We start from the raw sequence: 23,725 nt of genomic DNA, 5'->3' as shown, positions 1-23,725 counted from the left end.
GCAAAATCCACACTTCCATTTGTTTAATTTTCAGGCAAAATGGCCATTAAGTACACAATAGTTGTTTTTCAGTGTCAGTAAAAAAGTAGAAAATATATATTTAGAATTACACACAAGTCTCAACAACTAGATATAACATTATATTTTCAGTATTTAGTGTGTCCACCCTTTACCTTTATTACAGCTTCCATTATTTTTAGAAGACTTTCAGTTTTTCCAAAATATCTGTCTTAGAAGTTCAGTCTTGGTTGCATTTTCTGCTTCTCACAGTCCAAGTAATCCCAAACACATTCATTGTTGTTGGGGTCTGAACTCTGGGGTGGACCTCTTAAATGTCCAGGACCCACCGGCAGGCCCAAAGTTTTCTTATACACTTCTATAACCTAAGAATAGCTCAACCAGTTTGCACTGAAGTCCCTGTAGTTACTGAAAAATAAGCTTTAGTATGTAATTAGCCTGGGATTTTAAGGGGTTAAGTAGTGTTTATCTGATGGTGACAGATTTGGTGGTCTACCAGCTACCAGGTCTGGTTGTTAGGAGTCCCATTTTCTCTGTATCTTTAATCATTTTTGAACTCCAGTAGCATAGCAATTATCTCTCTTTGAAACACTGGTTAAGATTAACATGTGCAGGTCAAAGCTGGAGGTGTGAGGGCTCTTTGTGAACTACAGGATAACCAAAAGAACATTACGCATAAGAACATTCTTTACTGGACTCCTCTCAGTAATATCCTGTGACGTTTGTCTGAAATTTAGAAACGTTCTCAAAATATCTTAATAGTTTGCAATACAGTACAAACAGACAAACACAAAACTTGCATATACAGTTGTGTGCGGAAGTTTGAATGTTTAGTTGTTTTTATAAGTTAAAATAAGTTAACATCCTCTACAGAGAAAACTCTTAACACGTCTGTGTTGAAGTGCTCTTCACACAGGAAGAGTACAATTGGATCTCATCTGGTCAAAGTGGGGACATATTTTATTAAAAAGTACACATGGAATACAGCCAAGGTTAATCCAGATACCATCCAGACCCCAAACACATGTTAATGCAAGGAGTAAACAGGCTGTGAGTTTCTATAGTTCCTGCTATCTTTAGGAAAAGACATCCATCCTGCTGTCTGCATGAGTTAGTAAAGACTGTACACTGCATGGTTTAGTAAAGACTGAATACTGCATGATTTAGTAAAGACTGTACAGTGCATGATTTAGTAAATACTGTACACTGCATGATTTAGTAAACACTATACACTGCATGAGTTATGAAAGACTGTACACTTCATGATTTAGTAAAGACTATACTGCATGAGTTATGAAAGACTGTGCGGTGCATGATTTAGTCAAGGCTGAACACTGCATGATCAAGTAAAGACTGTACATTGCAAGAGTTATTAAAGACTGTATACTGCATGAGTTCTTAAAGGCTGCACACTGCATGGTTTATTAAGGGCTAAACACTGCATGATTTAATAAAGGCTGTACACTGCATGATTTAAGAAAGATTGTACAGTGCATGAGTTATTAAAGGCTGTACACTGCATGATTTAGTAAAGACTGAATACTGCATGATTTAAGAAAGATTGTACTGCATGATTTAGTAAAGACTGTACACTACATGAGTTATTAAAGGCTGTACCCGGCATAATTTAGTAAAGACTGAATACTGCATGAGTTATTAAAGGCTGTACCCGGCATAATTTAGTAAAGACTGTACACTACATGAGTTATTAAAGGCTGTACCCAGCATAATTTAGTAAAGACTGTACACTGCATGAGTTATTAAAGGCTGTACCCGACATAATTTAGTAAAGACTGTACACTGCATGAGTTATTAAAGGCTGTACACAGCATGATTTAGTAAGTCTGTACACTGCATGATTTAGTCAAGGCTGAACACTGCATGATTTAGTAAAGACTGTACACTGCATGATTTAGTAAAGACTGTACATTGCATGAGTTATTAAAGGCAGTACACTGCATTATTTAGTAGAGACTGTACATTGCATGAGTTATTAAAGGCTGTACACTGGATGATTTAGTAAAGACTGTGCACTGTATGATTTAGTAATGGCTGTACACTGCATGAGGTATTAAAGGCTGTACACTGCATGATTTATTAAGGGCTAAACACTGCATGATTTAATAAAGGCTGTATGACTTAGTAAAGATTGTGCACTGTATGATTTAGTACAGTCTGAACACTGCATGAGCTATTAAAGGCTGTACACTGCATGATTTATTAAGGGCTAAACACTGCATGATTTAATAAAGGCTGTACACTGCATGATTTATTACGGGCTAAACACTGCACGATTTAGTAAAGGCAGATGCTCACAGCACCCTCTTCTGGTTCACAGTGTAATATTGTTCAGATGTTCTTTCAGTCAGCAGCAGTGACTGCCTGACTGACTATTACACCAAATCCTATTAACAGTGAAGAGCGTTTGTCACGGCATTGTTAAATAACAGCCAAGGCAGATGCAGAGAATGTATTCATCACAGTTTTTAGATTTGGATCTCAGATTTCTGTAACTTGAGCATGTTTTTATAAAAGCATGTTAATGTACACTGCTGTTAAGAAGTTTGCAATCAGTCATATTGATAATTACTGTTATTTTAAGATTGATAAGACAAGCTTCATTCAATATTTCAAGTGCTTCGTGAATGTCAAGAAGTTATTACATGATAAATAATATACCATCATTGTGTGTCTCGAAAAGTGATCATTACTTTTCAAATACAAGGCATGGATGTTCATTTTAATACCTCACTATAAATGTTCTACAGACTTCTCAATCAGGTCTGTTCATCATTTTGAAGACATCTAACTTTTCATTTATCTTTTAAAGCTTCTCGCTCATTAGCTGAAGTCTGTAAAGTTATGACAGAACGGATTTTTTGTACATGCATCTTCAACGAATGTATTTTATATAATTGCAAACTGTGATTTCAAACTTTAGGGTGGTGTTAGATGAAATGTGTTTCACAGAAAGGTGAGGATTTATTTGTTCATAAACATATTTGCTCTTTAATTGTGGAATGAACTTTAGCCTGGATAGATGCATGATCTTTCATGAATGTTGGTGTTTGGCAGGTAGGTCGATACTTTAAAACTTCTGACAGGGTTACATAAACTCATTATTAAGGTTCCATAAAACAGTATATGACGCTGAATGGTATGTCATAAAGAAGCATGAGGATCATATTCAAATAGCAGCATGCTTGTTCCAAGTCATATAACATTAAATGACATTACATTTGTTTTTATTGCTTACAGTCATATGCAAAACTTTGGGTACCTCTGGTCAAATTCCATGTCTTGTGGATTTTCTAGATTAAAAAAACATCTTATGCAAGCAAAAAACTTCACTACGACATTGTTCTGCAAATTTTAGTGCACAATTTATTTTTATTTACTAGGTTAAACATAAAAAAACAAAATGTGCCATAAATTTTGCACAGGACACATTTTATGCTTTATTTATTTCCCCCTCAATATAAATATAAAATAAGCAGTAGTTGTGCAATAAAATGTGCAGAACTGTGTTCATTTATTTTCACTCAGAACATCAACAAAACAGCTCATTTGACCAGGGGGTCTCAAACCTTTGCGTACAACTTAACATTTATACTGAGTTATATTCAGATTGTATATGACATTATTAATGTTGAGATAAAACCTTGTATTTCTTTTTATTTCTGCTTTTATTTTTTTACATAATTTGTAAACACCAGCTGTCTTTAACTTTGAGTGATAAAGTCTTGATGAAAGGATCAATAAAAAAAAACAGTCCAAAATGTTTTTTTTTGTTGTTTTTTTTTGGAATAAAATCTTCTGTTATTGTTTTGGCAGTGATGATATATTTGTGAATTACAATATAAGTGGAGACAATGGACATTTTAACAAGACAGTGACTCCAAACATACAGCCAAGACTGCTTTTTTAAAAAAGAACATTCTTAAAAAAGATGGTCCTTCAAGGGTTCTTTCATAAAGAAAATGATTCTATAAAGAACCATGAACACTCAAAGATCCCCTTGCATGACTAAAGAGTTCTTTGCATCGTAGAAGAGTTCTTAAGACTGTGCTGTAGATGGTTTTACATAGAACCGTTTTGAAAAAAGTTCCATATCACACTCAAAAGGGTTCTTTTATTGTTACAATGTCAAGCTTGTAACCATAGAAGAACCATTTCGGTGCTATAAAGAATCCTTTTCAAAAAGGTTCTATATAGAACCAGCTACAGCGCATTCTATATCAATCTGAAGAACCCTTTTCATAAAGGATGCTTCCATTCATGCAAAGGGTTATTTGAGTGTTAATGGCCCATTATAGAATTTTCTTTACTAAAGAACCCTTCAAGAACCATCCATTTTAAAGGTGAAGGTGCTTGCATGGCCTATCCAGTCTCCTGACTTGAATCCCTTTGAAAATGTATCGAGAATTTTGAAATTGCACATTCAACAGAGGGACCCTTTTAATCTTAGGGAATTGAAGACAGTTTGTTGAGAGGAATGAGCCAAATAAGCCAAAAGATTACTTTTTACCATAGACTAAGTGAAGCTGCAGTTGCCAACAACAGCTTTGCAATATAGTACTAATATTTTTAATTTGTGGTGTCTGAATACCTCTTCTATATCAGTTTTATTTTTTTAACATATTTTTGTTTATGTTTATTCATACATACTTTTTATTTTATGTATGAGTACAAAGTCAAAATACATTATGAATGTACATTTGAATTGGATATATGTGGAAGTATATTAAATAACAAAAACAAGACTGAATGAATGAATGATGAATGATGCAAAGACATAATGCCCCTGAGGTCAGACAGCTTCTGTAGGTTACCCCTGACAGAGTAAGGACATTAAAGTCTCCCTTGGTGGTCTGGGATTTCAATGGCCATCCTCTCCACTACTTTCTATGTCAAGGGCACCTGCAGTCTGGGATGATCCCTTGAATGTAAAGATGAATGTAAACATTTTAACAGAATTGCTCCAGGATGTCAAACAGTCAGGCAAGTGGTCTGTGCTTTCAGGACTCTCTTCAGGTATCAGACAGCAGAAACTCCAGAGAGTGAGGTAAGTAATGCTCTCAGAGAAGCTTGGAAAGGGGCATGTAGTAGAAAAGTTCTATTTCCATCTACTGTTTTAGTCACTTAACAAAAGATATTTGACTTGGAAATAAGGAGGTGAGCAAGAAATGGACAGTGAGCCTGCCTGTAGGATTGACATATAGGGCAAAAAACTTGTGCTTGTGAAGGGAAAAGAGTACAGACAGTCAAAGTGGATGTAAATGTAGGACACCCAAAGGAAGGGAAAGGGAAGGGAAGGAAAAACCTAGGACAGAAGTGAAAGGAGACTTTGTATGCGAGGGGGAAGGGAGCAACTCTGACTGTATTCATAAAGAGAGGCTTACTGAACTCATGGAAATCAGGTGATACATATTCTGTGCAGTAAACCTTTGCCCAATTGCCTCAATATCAGAGAGTGAGTGGACAAAAGCTGGGAAAGATGAGGAACTTTCCTCCTGAGCCACTGAACAGTGGATCATCAGAAGATCCTGGATAATCCACACATTGAGCATTGCCACGAAGCAACTACTGAACAGCTAATACAGGTTGTCAAAGAAGAAAGTAACTTGAACATCAGAGAAACTATGCTAAACAGGAGCAAAATTAGTCTAATGGTAATAGTGTGCACAAAAAAGGAAAAAGAATGAGAGTCACAGAAATGAAGAGTGGAAGAGGAGGGGTCAGAGCCTTGGAGTGTGACGTCAGAGGCTTGTTGGATTGAGGTGCGGTGTCCTGCTGAGTTTAATCCGTGCTGATTAGGGAACAGAAAGCAGGCACCTGTGCAAGTGCAGTGGGTACTAGAGGGACGTAACACAGAGAGGACTGGGGACTGATTTCCCATGAACTACAGGAGCATCGAGAGGAATTTCAAAAAAGAGCCAAAACAAATTGTGAATAAGTGCAAACAGGTGAGTGAAACTGGGACCAAATGATCAGAGGAGCTTCCAAGAGACTTCACTGCGACTTCTGAGGATACAAAGGACATCATATAAAATCTACAGCCTTTTTTCTTCCCCTCCCTCACTTTCATCCTAACTTTCCTAACAGTAAACTGTTGGTCAAGATGCCCACCAATGGAATAAACAAAGCTTTAAAGCTCCAATTCGGGCTTATCAACCATGAAAACCGCTACCTTACAGCTGAGACCTTTGGCTTCAAGGTGAATGCATCTGGCTCCAGTATGAAGAAGAAGCAGATCTGGACCCTGGAGCAGGATGACCAGGACGGTCAGGTAGTCTTCCTGCGTAGCCACCTTGGTCGTTACTTGGCCACGGATAAAGATGGTAAAGTGAGCTGTGCAGCTGAGGTACCAGACTCTGAATGCCGTTTCCTGATCGTGGCCCAGTCGGATGGCCGTTGGGCCTTGCAGTCAGAGCCTTACCTACGTTATTTTGGAGGCTCGGCAGATTACCTGTCCTGCTTTGCCCAGGCCATCGGAGAAGCCGAGCTGTGGGCTGTCCACTTGGCCCTTCACCCACAGGCTAACCTGTTAAGTGTAGCCCGCAAGCGCTATGCACATTTGTCTGCCCCAGATAGTGAAATCTCGGTGGACAGCAACATTCCATGGGGTGTGGACTCTCTGGTCACCCTGGTCTACATGGGTGGAAAATACAGCCTGAAGACTTGCGACAACCGCTTTCTCAGTAGTGATGGCAAGCTAGTAAAAGAGTATGGGCCTCACACAGGATTCACATTGGAGCTCAGGTCTGGAAAGCTAGCTTTTAAAGATAATGAGGGCAAGTACCTCACTCCAATGGGTCCTACAGGCACCTTGAAGTCTGGGAGATGTACCAAGCCAGGCAAAGATGAGCTTTTTGATCTGGAGGAGAGTAATCCACAAGTAGTTTTCCAGGCATCCAACAAAAGATATGTATCCATCCGTCAAGGTAACCATCATACTTTTCCCTTTTAGCAGGCATGTATTTTAGGTGCTTAGTGGATAAATGGCTTCATAGGCAAGTGAATTCAGTAATGGCTGCAGTTTCCAAGAGTGGACAGTGTGTCCTAGCGCTGTCCATTTTTAGATTTGAGACTCCCTTGTTCCTTTCTGAAATGAGAACCGCAAAACAGTATACTCAGACAAAACCATTGTGAACAATGAGCACTATCAGACAACGTTTGGAGCTTTTACGTTGGACAAAAGTGCTGCAGGGCATAGAAGAGCAAAGGGGGACATTTATGACAGTCTAGTTGCTTTTTTTGACAGTTATGTGCAAACCTTTCTCAAAAAGGCCTGTTTTATTCTAGTTTACACAGTTTTATCCACTAATATAAATCATAGACCAACAACACTCACATTACATTAAAAAAAAAAGAATGGAATAATGGGAAAACACTGAGGGGTAGGTAAGTGGAAATTTAGGCACTTTTTTCAAAACTTACACAACCTTAATATCTGCTCCAAAATGCACACATTTTGTTGATGACCAAAGTAAAAGTAGGGCAAAAAAACTTTTCCTCTCATCAAATCATACAAAAAGCAAGATGCAAACTAATTTACTGCAACAGAAGCCATATCAGCCATCAACTCATAACCATCTGGCCAGACATTTACAGCTTTTGTGAGAAGCATTCAGAGTTAATGGGCTTTGTCGAGTGCAGATTAGAGGAGTTGCAGATGACTTGAGTCAGACACGTCCTGGTGCCCTGGTGTAATTCCTGTCAATGAGCCAAAGGACTGCTGCTATTGTTAGAATGAACCCTTGGCTTGCTAAATACCCCTACTGTTACTCATTGAGTGAAAGTGAGGAGCGTGGTGCTGAGGAGGAGCATGCTGGTTACTGAAACAGCCTGATTGCTTCTGGCTGGGTGGGTCTTCAAAGGCTTTGTGTGGATAAAACTTTAAAGAAAGATGAATCCCAAGAGAAACATACCTTCACAATGCTTCTTAGAGAGGAAAAAGTGAATAGAGCACAGAACTGGAAGTGTGGCTGCTGAACGAAACCTCTTATTCCCTTAATATGTGGATTTTATATAACTTTTAGCCATAATAATATTGCTAGCTCTTGACATGACCACAGGAAGCAATAATATCATTATGTCTTTATCTACAGTAGGATAGATATCACCCCAGTAGCAAAACATCATGAATTGTAAATGGGAATCTCACTGGATGATGTTTTATTCAACAGCTATAATAACTAAAAGCTCCTCAAAAGGAATTTATGATAGCAACCAACATATTTCTGGCTGGTTAAACTACTCAGAGCCTCTATTCCACTTACAAGTAATGGAATGATGAACTCTAGAGCTATTCCACTGTACACTGGTTGTTCAGCACTACAGCAGTGAAAGTTCTATTTGCCATTATAACATAGTGAATGCCCCCTGCTTTATGTTGGTTGGAGCAAGGCACCTAAAGCTGCTTAGTGGGCCCTTCATCACAGATTTGCATTGCACCACAGAGGGAATTACTGCAGCAGGCAAATGAACAGGTTGGGTGGAGGGATGTGTGTGCAGGATTACGCTAGTAACAGGCTTATGGGAAAGGTTGACGGATATTTCTGAGGTATCTTGTTTGAACCTCATCCTTCACAATCTGGCCCATGTTAAACGGGTGCATGGATTTAATACCACTGCTGGTGTTATTTAAACAACAAGCTAAGAGAGAGTGAGACACAGGGAGTGATTAGCGGTTTAGCGTAATGCTAGGCAGCCATATTGCGGCCAGGTTAAGGGCACAGTGAAATAAGGTTTACAGGGGACACAGTTTTGGTGGCTGGCATGTTAGCATGTATCCATTGTGCTAATAGATTAAAAAACATTGCTGACACGACTGGGAAGTGAGAAAATATTCATAACGGCCAATTTAAACAAACAAAAAAAAAGATTCTGTTCTGTGCAACTTTAGACTCTAAGGAGGCCTTTTATCAATTGTTAATAATAGCAGTGCAAAGGATGGCATGCATCAAATGCATTAATGTTTTTCTTCACAAAAAATGTTTTTAGATCACAAATGTGAGCAGTGTGCAGTCCTGTTTAATCTAATTTACAGTTCTGTTTAAATCCAATTTTTCAAATTATTAGACAACAGCCACTTTAAGAAAATATATCCTAGGAGGGTCAAATGTGTCAACTGTCCAATCAAATCAGCTACAAATAAATGACACAACAGTTCCTCTACTACTCTGTTTAAAGCTACACTATGTAAGATTGTACAGTAGTTTTTCATGTCATATATCTTTATGTTTTAACATCAAATGCACTTGCTCTAAAAAATGATATGGCTCGATATTTAGGTCTCAAAGGCAAAATCAACATTATTCTGATGAATATGTAATGACAATAGTAGATCATTCACTTACCTCTTCAGAAGACACATCCTTCACCAAGTTTTGACTGAGTTTTCTTTGAATGCTCTTTCAACATTCTTGCAATCATCAGATTCATCAGGGAAGGGGTCCTAAGCAACAATAGATGTTACTAAATGTTCTTCTGTCCGTTGCATGCAATTACACATATTAAATCCCCAAATCTTATATAGGGTAGCTTTACATGGGTCGCTGGTGTGCTTAATGCAATTTTTTAACAGTAGGGTGCGCTGTTTCGATGTTTAGAGAAAACAGTATTATAAAGAAACATAGAGGAAATTATATGAATGAGTCACAATTATGAATATTTATTTTGATTTTAAATGTAATCATTTTATTTTTATTAAGAAGAGCTTAAGTTGCTTAAATGGACAAGCTGCCCTTGCATGTGGCATGTAAAGTTGTTCCACACTCATGTGAAAGTGTTGGTAAATATTGTTACAGCAGTTTGATTGGACGCCATGCACATTTAATGCACAATTGCTGCACAGTTGCTGAATTTAATAAACTGGGAGGAAAGCAATAAAATGTGACCTGTTAAAAAATGGCACAACTGTGCAGTAAAAATGCAGAAAAAGGTGTGCTCCCTGTAGAGGATGTGTTAACTGATTTTGACTTAGAATATCAATAAAACATGTAATTCGACCAGCAGTATTCAAACATCTGCATATGACTGTACAGAAATTATGAAATAGTATTTTAATTCACAGAACTGTTTAGCATAAAATTATTTTGACCTATTAGCTTGAAAGCTAGTATTCGTAGTATTCAGGCCATACTAGCTTCAGTTACTTGTGTTTTTATACCTGTGAAGAAGGAAAATGGAAAATCTATAATGCATTGAAATGCATCACTAACCACAATATACAATCATCCAGTCTGTGTAAGTTATAAAATTATAAAATCAAAAGAAACACACTGGATTTTTTCTTTCACAGTTTCAAAATGTGTGTAAATATGCATGAAGTAAATATATAGTGAGAAAACTAAATAGGCAGGCAAGTAGTTCAAGGAATTTTGATGGGTCATTGAAAAATTTAATCTTCAAGTTCTTTTGCCACATAAGAAAGAAACAGCTTTGTCAATGATGGAAATCACCGCTGACTGGAATTCTCAATTTATTTTCAACCATTTCAACAATCGCTGAATCATTTTAACCACTGAATGGCAAAACGTCAGTGTCACTGCAGTGCTGAGAATGATCCACAACCCAAATAGGTACCTGCTCTGTGAGGGTCCATGGGGGTCCTGACCACTGAAGAACAGGGTAAAAGGGGGCTAACAAAGTATGCAGAGAAACAGATGGACTACACTCTGTAATTGTAGAACTACAAAGTGCACCTATATAGTAAGTGGAGCTGATCAAATGGACAATGAGCATAGAAACAAAGAGGTGGTCATAATGGTATGCCTGATTGGTGTATATTAACATTATAATGTTAATAAAATGAATAAAACTAATTAGAAAGTGACAAAGCAGTTTAACATTTAGAACTACTCTTCATAGCAAAGTCCATCAGGTTAAAGGAATAAAGCAGGCTGATCACGCTAAATAGTAAGATCATGCTAACTGTTTTGCTGATCTTTTTCATTCATTAGCCATATTTAGTGACAATTCTGTATAGAAAATTCTATCTTAATACCACAGCAGCACTCACACAGCTACTGGACCTAAACAAAGACACTAAATCATGCAGTCATTCTACACACTTACAAAAGGTGGTTCTTCCAGGGTTCTATAGTGAAGGCAATGGTACTATATAGAACCATTTTATGCTTAAATGCTTATTTGAATGGTGAAATGGTTCTCCAGTTTGATGGAGACTGTGTTTTTGAAAATGGTTCTATATAGCACCAAAAAGGGTCCTGCTACTGTTACAATGCCAAACCTGAAGCAATAGAAGAATACTTTTTGGTGCTATATAGAACCATATACAACACCATCAAACTGAAGAACAATCTCACCCTTCAAAGAAGCATTTAAGCATAAAATGGTTCTATATAGTACCATTGCCTTCACTATAGAACCCTTGAAGAACCATCTATTTTAGGTATGTACTTTGAGGGCTAAATGGACTGGCTAGCAACTCTGCCTTCCTGCATCTGAGGTTTCACACAACAGTGCAATCTGTCACTATACTGCAGAAATCAGAATGTCAATCTGGACCACTTAACAGCCACAGTAATCGCTCAAATGTGTCCTTTTTTCCAGGTGTCAGCATCTCAGCCAATCAGGATGTAGAAACAGACATGGAGACATTTCAGATGGAGATTGACAAGGCGACAAAGAAATGCATGTTCCGAACTAATGCAGGGAATTACTGGACCCTTGTCACACATGGAGGCATCCAGTCTACAGCCACAGAAATGTAAGCCAAAGTCTTCTTCGCTTGTCTGAAAATGTAGCTCAGTTTAATCATTTTAAAGCAACATTTGCCCATCTGCATCTTTCTGCTCATTGTATTTACGATGAAAAGATTCAAAATATAAGAGAAGGGGCCAAGGGGTAAACAAAAAAGGGGCATTTCCATCTGCTATGCAATAAAGACCCTACAACTGATACCATGTCTATTCACTCACCAACAGTGAGGCCAACACAATGTTTGAAATCGAGTGGCTTGGGCGCAGAGTAGCTTTGAAAGCGAATAATGGAAAGTATGTCTGCACCAAGAAAAATGGCCAGCTCGCAGCCGTCAGTGATACTGTGGGTGAGTACATGAAACTGAGACAGTAACCCACCCCCCTCTGGCCTTGTGTTTGGTCATCTTAATCAAATGCTATTCCTGCTACCACAACTGGAAAAGGGTTCAAGGCTACAATATACCGTCTCTTCATGCTTTGGTCTCCTTCAGGTGATGATGAGCTGTTCTTGCTGAAACTGATCAACCGGCCTATTCTAATCTTGCGAGGGGAGAACGGCTTTGTTTGCCACCACAAGAGCTCAAACACACTGGACGCCAACCGCTCCATTTATGACATCTTCTCATTGCTCTTCAGCGATGGCGCTTACCACATAAAAAGTAAGACTATGAATAAAAATGAGAGCTGTGTCAAATGGTTTCTAAATGTTTTTAGGTTGTATGGTTCTAGGAAAAACCCTCTAGATATCAAAAAAAAACTTTTTGGTTATTCTACACAGTAGACATAAAATGCAACTTCCCCCTGTTTTGGAGGGCCCTCAGCTGATCAACGTTTTCATTCTTTAATAACATTAATGGAATATTTTTTGATATTTTGATGCAAAATGTTTTTTCATCTTCAAAGGTGAGCAAGCGTTTATCGTTTTTACATGCTATTGTTTTATAGTGTTAGTTGTTCATGATTCTTTGACATAAAGAAGGCCGCAGTTGTGCTGTCGGTTTATAGTGAGGTTTGAATAATTTTCAAAGCAGGGGGTTCTCACCCCTCCCCTTTTGCCCCTCATTGCTCACTAGCATCTCAACACACAACTTTTCACACACAGAGAACCAACATTGTTCCTGTTAAACTAATAACAGAGTTATGTGAAAATAATAAAATATTGAATTGATTATACTACTTAAAAATATGTGTTTACTTCCACTCCAGTGAATGGTTACTAGGGGGTCTGCCAAAAGAGGCTACAAATCATCCATTGAAAAGTCCTTTGGAGAACCACAAGTGGTTTTGTATGGCATTGCCTCAAAGAACCCTTTTGGCACCTTTATTTTTTTTAACACCTTTTCTTATTGCAGCTTATAAAAATTTTTAGCCTGTCCCTCAAATAAGCCTTGACTTTTAAGATGTACATATATAAAAGTATATTTGCTTATATTAATAAAAATATCCCATGAGTCGATTTCTGTTCCACTGGCTAAATGGCCACTAGGGGGGCTTATTTTTTTGAGTGAATCCCTTTGATGTCTACAATGCAAATGTAAGCATTTTATTCACTATACAAAACAATCAGTGACCCTACATCTGGTGAATATAAAAAAACTGTTTTCTTTTTGGTACTGTTCTGCTGTATAGCACTCAGTGTTTACCTGCCATGATAAAAAAATACATAATAATCCAAAGGATTAAATCAACACCACCGTTAAATAGTGTCTCTGGTATCGGGCAAAATATTTATTACCAGATTTCTACATTTAACGCTTCAGTTGTCTGGTTCCTATAACCACCACTGTGGACGCTGCAGTAAGTTTTTCTAGAATGGAGCATTTCACATCAAACCATTCAAACCATGTCAAACTCACCAGTTGTTTTCCTTCACAGGTGGAAATGGAAAGTTCTGGTACGTCTCTGGCAGCGGCCTGGTTTGCTCAGACGGTGACAAGGCCGAGGACTTCTTCCTAGAGTTCCCAGAGCATGGACGAGTAGGCATCAAGGGCAATAATGGCAAATACCTACGTGGAGACCAGGGCGGCACCCTCAAGTGTGATGCTGCTAGCCTGGACCTCTCCTCTCTCTGGGAATACTGAGTTTTGTGATGAGCTTCAGTGGTGCACTAAGGAGCAGCAGCTACAGAGCCTCAGAGACTGATGGAGAAATGAAAGCCTTCAAATTAGTAGCTCCTCATGGCTGACTTTTTATTGATATCTTTCTTTCTTCTAGACCTTTTTGCAAAAAGTGAAATATTAGTATCAATACATCTGTTCATGTTGTTATCTCTGCACTGCTTTCATGTTTGATTCATTTTTGAATGTTTGTTATCTGTCAGCTCGACTAACACTAACATTAGTTAATAATTTAGGCTACTGATACTGTTAATTAGATGCTCACAAGTTAGTGTCAACCTGGTAATGACACATATTGTTTTAAAAAAGTAAAATAGTGATATGAATATAATATGAGTGAATATGAGTAAAAACAAACAAAAAACACTTCTTGATCTCCTGAAAAGGAGAATGAAGCTTATGAGGGAATTGTATTAGATCAATAACAATAATGATAGAGGAGATGATTAGACCATCAGACATTGAAGGATGATCATCAAAATATTAAAGCATTGATAATTTTCCATTCCTGTTGTGAATGCCAATAATTCTATGCAATTACAAGTGTTTTCAAAAAAAGTTTTGTTTTGTTAATTGTTTGTAAACAGCACTTTTCAAACTAGTCCTAAAATTTTAATCCAATCATTACAAAATAGATCTTACAATAATGTTTGGCTTCTGTAGGTAAAGAATTTTAAAAAAAATTATTGACTTTTGCCTACCACAATCTCCACATTCCATCCTATCTTCACTGCTTTGGCATTTCTGACTTAATTATTAAAAATTTTGAAAACGCTTGCATAGACTGAGGATCCAGTGAGGCATGCAAACCTGACCAAGTTTTGCCCTTAGGGGGTGCTACAGTGCACAAAGAGGCTTAAAATAATTAAAAAACCATATTGCCATCATTTTATGCATTCTACAGATAAGTACTGGGTGTCATGTGATTCAATTTTTTAAGCTGAATAAGTTTTCAATTACAACTCATGTCAGAATTTCAACTGTGTCAGGTGTTTTGACTTACTTATACCAAGGTCAAAAAGTCTGTTTTACTTAAACTTGACAAACATTGTCTTTGAACATTCCACATCTAAAATTATGATGAATAGAGGCCTTCTATTTTCTGTTATTCATCTTCTGTCTGTCACAATGCTGTATACTGGTGTATTATGCCTCATAGAGCTGCTAGAGCTTGTGGCAACTGTGACCACAAAACACTACATAGATTCCAAATTCTAAGTTGTAGAACCACAAAACATGGGGGTTATGTTCATGACCTGATCCCCACACCATAGAACTTTAGGCCTCATTGCACTGATGAGTGCTTGGACCCCCTGTATTGCCACTTGTGGCTATATATTTTTCTTTTTATTCCTATCAAGACTTCAATAATAAATCATCAAGCACTGAATACAGAAAACCTAACCTTCTGTTTTTACCAAGAAGGTGCCAGCTTCTGGTGTATAGCTCTGAAAACATGAAAAATAACCTGAACTAATAAAAATGCATATTTAATGTGTTTTTTGACTTCATAATCAAATCAACTTTAAAACATTAGCCTGACCATCAGTGTCAGGTTTTAAGGTCTCACCTCAATCAAGTAGAAATGAGCCTGGTCTTTTATGACTGGAAATAGCTCCCTCTCAACTTTGCCAAGATTGTCACTGAGTGGACAGACATTCCCATAAGGCCGTTGGTGCTGTGCACACGCAAGATGACTGGCAAGCAAGCAGATGCTCCTACTTTTCCTGGGCTGGGTTTCTCCAAAGCATCTTAGCACAAAGATGATCCTTAAATGGTAGAGCAAGCATAACACTGAACACTCTCTCTGCCAGTTAAGATGATATTAATACTAAGATGCTTTTGGGCACTAATTGATTGGAAGGTGGTCACCCTTTTTGGGTGAACTCCTCTTTGTAGAGCCTAGGGCAGCCACAGAGACTGGATTTTTTCCTCTATGCATATTTTATTGACAAATGCCAGAATATGATGAGGATTTCCAAGAAATAGTGCAAAGTGTTCTGACTTTAAATCCCTGATACTTCTTAGATTTTGCACATTCACTTAAACAAGCTCCTTGCAGTGCAGATAGAAGCTGGATCCCTTAAGCTCAGGCTGAAGAAAAACAGCACAGTATACACAACAATGCAACAGGCTGCTTTCAGTGTAATCAACATGCTCGGCCTTACTGACCCCATAAATTCAAATACCAATTCATCCCCACACACATACATGCATACAGAGGAAACACAAACCCGTTTCCATCTTCTTACAATCGTTTTTGGGGTTTAAACCTGCTGTGAAAGCTGTGAATATTTAGCAGCATCGTATTTCAGCAACAGCTGACCATGTTGAAGCTGATTTAACTTTAAAAGGAAAATAAGTGAAACAAGTGAAAAAAAACATGAGTTTCCAAAACTGGAGCTCAAAAAAGTATTCAAAGATACAGAGAAAATGGGTATGCAAAACTGTCACCATCAAATAAACAGTAGTTAAAGGTTTAATCTGTGAGAGAGAGAAGAAAGATGACAACTTAACGCTATGGGTCTGAAAGGATGTGTAGCTGTCAAGCTGTTACTGAGAAAAGGAAATAGACCAAAATAAAGAAAAGTAGCACTAGAACACTCAAAAAGGACGTCTGAAATTTGGAGTAAGAATTTATGGACTGACAAGTCTAAATTTGTAATTAGGATTACTTGGAACACGAGACTTTTTAATATGAAGAGGTTTCTAAGACTGAACTTTGAAGGTAAGAAAAAATATTCCAGCATATGTACATAATGTAAATAACCTTATTTGACTTCGAGTGTTCAAACCTTTGCATTCAGGTGCATGGCATTAGAAACATGACATATTCTTCATATTTACAATCTCTATTATGTGATACCGCTACTCAGTGGCTTAACTAGGAGCAAAATAAAATGCCCCAGTACAAAAATGACTTTCAATGAACAAAAAAAATGACAACATAATTTGCTTGTGTATTCACTGTTGTCTCAAACAAGTTGATGCTTAGACTACTTATAATTTTAAATGTTAAATGATTAATATATTGTGTTGCAGGTTGTGAAGAATCTGTTTGAAAACAGTCACTTTGGATGTGGCACCATTAATTATCAAATGAAAGCAAGATCAAATAAAATAGGAGGCTGCACAAACTCCCGTTTTGCTACCTCATGCAGTACCTGTTGTCACACTTTGGTGGAGGAAACAGGCAACAAAATAACTTATATGAAGATAATAAAATAACAAATATGAAGATGAGAGGAAGATTTGTGGCAGTATATAGACTTAAAAATAAAGGTGCCAGTCGAAACCAAAAAGGTTCTTTGGAGTGATGTCATAAAACTAACGTTTGGTTCTCTAAAGAAGCTTTTGATGGTTGATTCTTTAAACCGCCATTTTTGTAAATGAGGTGCGAGTGTGAAGGACATTTTTACAGTCTGAAGAAACTCCACATAATGTAATGATTCTGTGCCAGTTAAAGGCTTTTTCTTTTCATCCATGCCGAGAACCATTTAAGAACCTTTTTTTAAGTGTTGCAAGTATCACCACATCATTAAAAAGTGGTTATTCTAGGGTTCGTTTGTGAAGGCAGTGGTTATAACTGTGAAAATGTAAACTGAGGGTTTGAATGGTTCTATATACCAAAACAGGTTCCACCATGGTTGCAAGTCCATCCATCCATCCATCCATCATCTAAACCGCTTATCCTTCTGGGTCGCGGTGGGGTGCTGGAGCCTATCCCAGCTGTCATCGGGCGGAAGGCAGGATACACCCTGGACAGGTCGCCAGTCCATCGCAGGGCTGGTTGCAAGTCATAGAACCTTTTTTGATTGTTGCTAGAGTGTAGTTCTTTACGTTGTTTTTTGTGAGCAGCAGTACAAAAGTATATATATATATATATATATATATATATATATATATACATATATATACACACACACACAAATGGCATTGAAAAAAACGTATTCAAAAGAACAGTTAGGTAGGATATACCCAAAGTAAATTCAAGCAGAGGATCCAAGAGAGAAAGAAGGAGTTTCAGGAGCTGAGGAAAGCCGTGGGGTCTTACAAGGTGAGTTTAGAGCAGAGGAGAAGAACCACACTAAGTTCTCCAGTCAGCCAGTAATGGATCTATTTAGTGGGCATTTCAGTGTAGTTTGAACAGGCTGTCTAGGGTTCCAGTAGGAGCTCATCGGGTCATTGGCTGCTTCTAATGGACCGCATTGCCCCTCTCTGTTTCTCAGGCAGCAGTGGAGGACAGTGAGAAGGCCTTTATGGAGCTGATCCGTTCCATTGAGAAGAAGCGCTCTGAGGTAATGGAGCTGATCCAAGCACAAGAGAAGGCCGGAGCGAGATGAGCTGATGGACTGCTGCAGAAACTGGATGCTGGGCTGGAGCAGCTTTGACACACAGAAGATCATATCTATTTCCTTCTAGGTAGAGTCTGCTCTAAGGTTAAGTTTAGTTCCAGCTGCAACTTAACATCCTACCTGAGATGTCAAAATGTTATAGTGAGGTGAAATGTTTAAACCCTGAAGGCCTGTATGTGGGTCCACACTTTAGTTGCTGGTTTCATTGAAATTACTTATTTTCATAGGAGTTACTGAATAATACACAATAGTTCTAGGACATTTGTGAACCACAGTGAGAGACATTATTTGCAAACTAAGTACCTTAGCAATGTTGGCTTGCCAAAATTTCCCCAAGGGCACAAAGGCAAACCACCCAGGAGGTCAATGAAGGTTGCAGGATGACATCCAAGGACCACAAGACTCTCTGCATTAGCTAAGGTCAGTTTTCTTTATTCCACAGTAAAAAGCTCCTAGACAATCTCTAAGCCTTTTGAGATAACATACTATAGATGACAGCTGTAAAGCAAGTTTTGCATTTCACAATAGGAACTTCACACCAACGCTGGTGGTAGTGGGATGATGTGAGGATGTTTTGCTGCCTTGAGACCTGGACAACAAGATATTATTGAAGAAACCATGACTTTCTGTATCAGAGAATGTCTGTTCATCTTTTTATGAGCTGAAGCTGAAGTACAATTGGGTTATGCAGCAAGACACTGATCCAAAACAGAGAAGAAAATTCACATCTGAAGGCCTGTAAAGAAACAGTTCTAGCCAAAGTACTGGCTAGAGATGCTGTGGCAGGGCCTCAAACAAGAAGCTCATGCTCAAAACCCAGTTATATATCTTAAATAAAGCAGTTCTGCAAAGAAGAGTGGGCTCACATAGCACCACATCAATGTTAAAGGCTGATCACAGGAAATTGCAGTTGGTCACAGTTATTACTTGTAAAGGTTATGCAACAAGTAATTCATTTTAAGGGGACTATTATTTATTCACATGAGAGATTCACATCTTTGCTCCTTAAACAAATTACATACTTTCAAATGTTTTTTTTTTTTTCTGTTTGAAAATGCTCTCTTAGTTCAACATTACAATTTGTTCAAACATTTAAACACAACTATGCATTAATAGAAAAAAAATATGAAAGGGCAAATACTTTTTCACAACTTATACTGTGGTTTTACATATTTTCATTGCAACTTAACAGTCATGCAACTAAAAAAAAACCTGTCACACGTAGCCGTTTAAACAGCAGCCATGTTAATGTTTGCTAGTTAAAAGTTAAGCCAACTTTATTTTTATTTGTATTTCAGAGACCATCTTTTGTTTTATTGTCTTGTGTACGATGTGTTGATTGAAATCAGTCTGTCGATGGGATAGTACTTGATGTGATCACATGGTACATTATAAGGGTTTTGACAACATAGTTTCATGCAACTTGACAGTTACACTAAGCAATTTAAACCAAAGTTGTGCACAACACATTTAGCCAAATAGGAAGTTCGTATTTTTTGACACACTGTAGTTTTCTCACTAAATAAAGTCTTGAGCTCTGTGAAAATGTAAGGGGCATCAAAATAGGGGATGGAAATAAATATAGGTACGTAATTGATGATGACAGCAGTATGGAACAGTAAACAGTGGCACAAGCAAATGCCTGAACAGCTGTTAGCGTTAACTGGCTCGTCAATACAACTCATTTCACTCATGCTTGTTTCATAGCTCAGGAAACTGACAAAATGAAGAACTGACCTTGGGTCAGTCAAAAGGAGGGTGATTTCCTTTTCCAATAAACAATCTTCTGCTTTATTTTCTTGTCCATTGATCTGGTGAACTCAGTCGTTTTCAGGTATGTCATTTGATGTGATCATGTGATCTCTGTTTTGATTGGTTGATTCATGAAACTTATTTAACAAAGTTGAGACGTTTCTGGCTGTTGCGGCCGGGTTTCAGATGAGTTGCAGGTTTACATCATGCAACTCCAGTGGGATTTTTGTTTCAAGTAAGTTTTAAGCAAGTGAAGTTGCATGAAAGTTTCAGTGTGTAAAGCCAGCCTGAAACGAGATTTAAGATTTATAATTCGATAATAGGCCTGCAGTTCAAGGGATTTAGATTGGAATTGGGACTGTTGAGAATAATGGATCTTAGGGAGGAGAGTCTTTGTGGAAAAGTTCTTTGCTGTTTGAGAAAAAAATTGAATTGCACAGCTCATACAGTTTTTATCAGTTTTTACCACAAGCCTTAAGTATCCTAGTGGAACACTTTCTCAAAATATAAAAAGTTCTTCCACTATTTTTTTTATTAGGTAGCCATTTCTCTGCACATGGCAGAGTTATAATCAACAGTAATTCTGCACCATTTTATGCACTTTTATGCACTTTTATGCACTTGCAGTCTTGATTGCTAGCAATTACTATTACTACTCAATTACTCGCAATTACTGCTCCAGCACTTACGGAAATTTACACTTTTAAGGACGTAGTGAACATCGTATATGAACTAAGAGAGAGAGCCTGGAGGACCTCTGTAAGCTAAACATAGTCAAGTGGGTACACTCTTAGCAGAAAGTGTTCTACAGTTTAACACAAAATTGTGCAAGAAACTTGAATATGGCATTTTATCACAATTTTTAATGCACAGTTTAAATTTATTTTCTGACTTTAAGATATTGGAAAAATAAGACACACGGTATAAAATGTGCCATAACTTTTGCACAGGCTACATTTTATGTTCTATTTTTTCCAGCATTTTAAATCCAGCAAATAAATGGCAGTTGTGTGCCCAAACTTTTGCATGTAAGTGTTTATAGTGCCAAAAAGATTATATGACTTGTAACAATAGAGAATACTTTTTATCTAAAACTATTTTTAAAAGATTCTTCAGAGAACCATCTACAACATTTTCTAAGATCCCTTTTTGGCACTTGTATTTTTAAGAGTGTAGACTTGTGAGTGTGAAGATTCTGTTTAAAGTTTCAAGAATCTCTACATAATGTAAAGGTTCTAGGAAGGCCCTCTACATTGCTATAGAACGTTTACATTATATGAAGGTTCTTTACATTGACAAATCCATTCTCTCAAAAATAAAGATGCCAAAAAAATGTTCTGTGTACTATGCTTTTTAAAGTTTCAAGAAGCCCCACATAATGGAAAGGTTCTAGAAAGAACTTGTAAATTATAATAGAACCTTTACAATACATTTGAAGGTTCTTTAAACCTCTAAAATGTTCTTTACAATCATATATCTCTTTTTCAATCATGGTTTAGGGAACCACAAGTGGTTCTTCGATGGCATCTTTTAAAGAACCCTTTTTTTAAAGAGTGTATATTAGCCGTGAGTCATTCACATTGAGTCAGCAGTTCTATTTTTTGGTTTAATTTCATGCAGTTGTGTTGATTACTTTCTTCAGAAATATACTTGAGGAAAAGTAAAAGTCAACAACTCAAAGCACAAATGTATACATTTTTTTTTTCTGAAAGGGGAGTTCCACTGATTTTTCAAAATTTCTGCTTTAAAAGATCGTTGAGATGTAAACAGTGCTGTTCAGAGTGATTTGATGTGAAATATGTATAGTATATCTCTAAACTACCCGGCAGCAAATTCATAACCATTTCATATAACAGCTTTCAGTGAGGTAGTTTTTCAAGGCATTAAACTCCTCAGACGTCTGGTTCCTATCACCACCACCCTGAACAATTCTGACTCCGTAAGTTCCTTTAGAACAGAGCATTTGACATCAAATTACTCAATGACCTTTTTACGTCGAAACACAGAATGTCATGCAGAAGGTTTGAAAAAAAATGGTGGAGTTCCCCTTTAAGTATGCACACTTGAAGAAGATGGTTCTTCAAGCGTTCTTTAGTGAAGGCTGGTTCTTTTTAGAATGATGAGCTATATAGAACCATGTCATGCTTAAATATTTCTTTGACTAGTGAAATGGTTCTTCAGATTGATGGAGACTGGCAAGCTTGTAACAACAAAAGAACCCTTTTTAGTGCTATATAGACCTATGGATCTATATAGAACCATATATGACACATTCTCCATCAATCTCCAACATTTCACCATGCAAAGAACAATTTACACATTACAGGGTTCTATATAGAACTCATTGTTATAAATAGAAACATTACCTTTATGAAAGAACCCTTGAAGAACCATCTTTTTAAGTGTGTGTATAACTGAACATGCAACTTATTACCCACCTCTTTCAATAACCAAAGCAATGTATCCAAGTACCACCTGCGCTGACTGATCTGTTAACATTTCAATATTTAGATTTGCTAATTGTGTTCATTTCTTTGAAGTATTCATGACTGAGTGACAAATTTTATAATTTATTTAATGGCCACAAATGTTTGATTTCCACGTTTTCATTCACTTTATTAGAGTCTTGCCAGCCCACACTGGACCCCGACAGTGCACAAATATGTCAGCTACTGGAAGGTCGAGCTGAAAGAATGGAATGCATAGAAGAGGAATGTATCTGGATCACAGAGCAGGAACGCTTTCTTTCTACAGTGTTTCAGGCACAGCGACCACTCTGTCCTCTCTATGCTGGGTTTGGTTTTGGTTATTATAGCTCTGCAATAATGATCTGTGATTTAGATAATAATGAAGGTTGCTGTTCTGGGGAAAGATCACCCACAGCTTATATAGTCAGACAATAGAAAGGAAAAATCTCTATGTGTGAAGAGACTGGTAATTATGTCTCCTGATACTGATGGTTACATACTAGCTAGTGATGAAGCTGCATCGTTTTTGTTCGAGAACAAAAAGATGTCAATAAGGGTTCTTTGGAGCGTTGTCAAAGAGGAACCACTTTCGGTTCCCTATAAACATTTAATTGGACGGTTCTTTAAAGAACAAATGAGATTTTGTGCAGAATTTTGCTGTTGTGTGAGTGTGAAGAACCTCTGTAAGGTTTAAAGAACTTCCACATCATGTAAGAGTTTTATACCTCTTAAAAATGATGGCTCTTCAAGGGTTCTTCAGTAAAGAAAATGGTTCTATATGGAACCATGAACACTCAAAGAATCTTTTGCATCATGAAAGCGTTGTTCAGATTGATGGAGAATGGGTTTTATATGGTTCTATATAGAACCTTTTTGAAATGGGTTCTATATAGCACCAAAAACGTTTTTCCTTTTGTTACAGGCTTGACATCGTAACAATAGAAGAACTTTTTGCTGATATATAGAGCCCTTTTCAAAAAGGTTCTATATAGAACCATCTATAGCACATTCTCCATCAATCTGAAGGACTCTTTCATGATGCAAAGAGCCCTTTAATCATGCAAAAGGTTCTTTGAGTGTTCATGGTTCTATATAGAACCATTGTCTTTACTCAAGAGCCCTTGAAGAACCAGTATTTTAAGTGTGTAGGTAAAACCTACAGGTTTAAAACTCTTACCTGATGTGAAAGTTCTTGGTTCCATATAGAACCATTTTCTTAACCCATGAAGAACCATCTTTTTTAAGTATGTACAGTGCAAAACAACAAAAGAGACCACATTTTCATT

At 37.3% G+C, this 23,725-nt stretch overlaps 1 protein-coding gene across 1 annotated transcript; it reads left to right on the top strand.

Moving 5' to 3' along the window:
* Nucleotides 1–5,347: 5,347 nt before the first annotated feature.
* Nucleotides 5,348–14,367, top strand: fscn2a (fascin actin-bundling protein 2a, retinal). The gene is made up of 5 exons (XM_036590329.1): nucleotides 5,348–6,962; nucleotides 11,599–11,755; nucleotides 11,973–12,094; nucleotides 12,239–12,406; nucleotides 13,623–14,367. The coding sequence occupies exons 1-5, from the start codon at nucleotides 6,140–6,142 to the stop codon at nucleotides 13,826–13,828; spliced, it is 1,476 nt and encodes a 491-aa protein (XP_036446222.1). The 5' UTR covers nucleotides 5,348–6,139; the 3' UTR covers nucleotides 13,829–14,367.
* Nucleotides 14,368–23,725: the final 9,358 nt, after the last annotated feature.

The sequence above is a fragment of the Colossoma macropomum genome, unplaced genomic scaffold (genome assembly GCF_904425465.1).
Source record: "Colossoma macropomum unplaced genomic scaffold, Colossoma_macropomum, whole genome shotgun sequence".
NCBI lineage: Eukaryota > Metazoa > Chordata > Actinopteri > Characiformes > Serrasalmidae > Colossoma > Colossoma macropomum.
The sequence above is the reverse complement of the archived record's forward strand: the minus strand, read 5'-3'. Positions and strand labels throughout refer to the sequence as shown.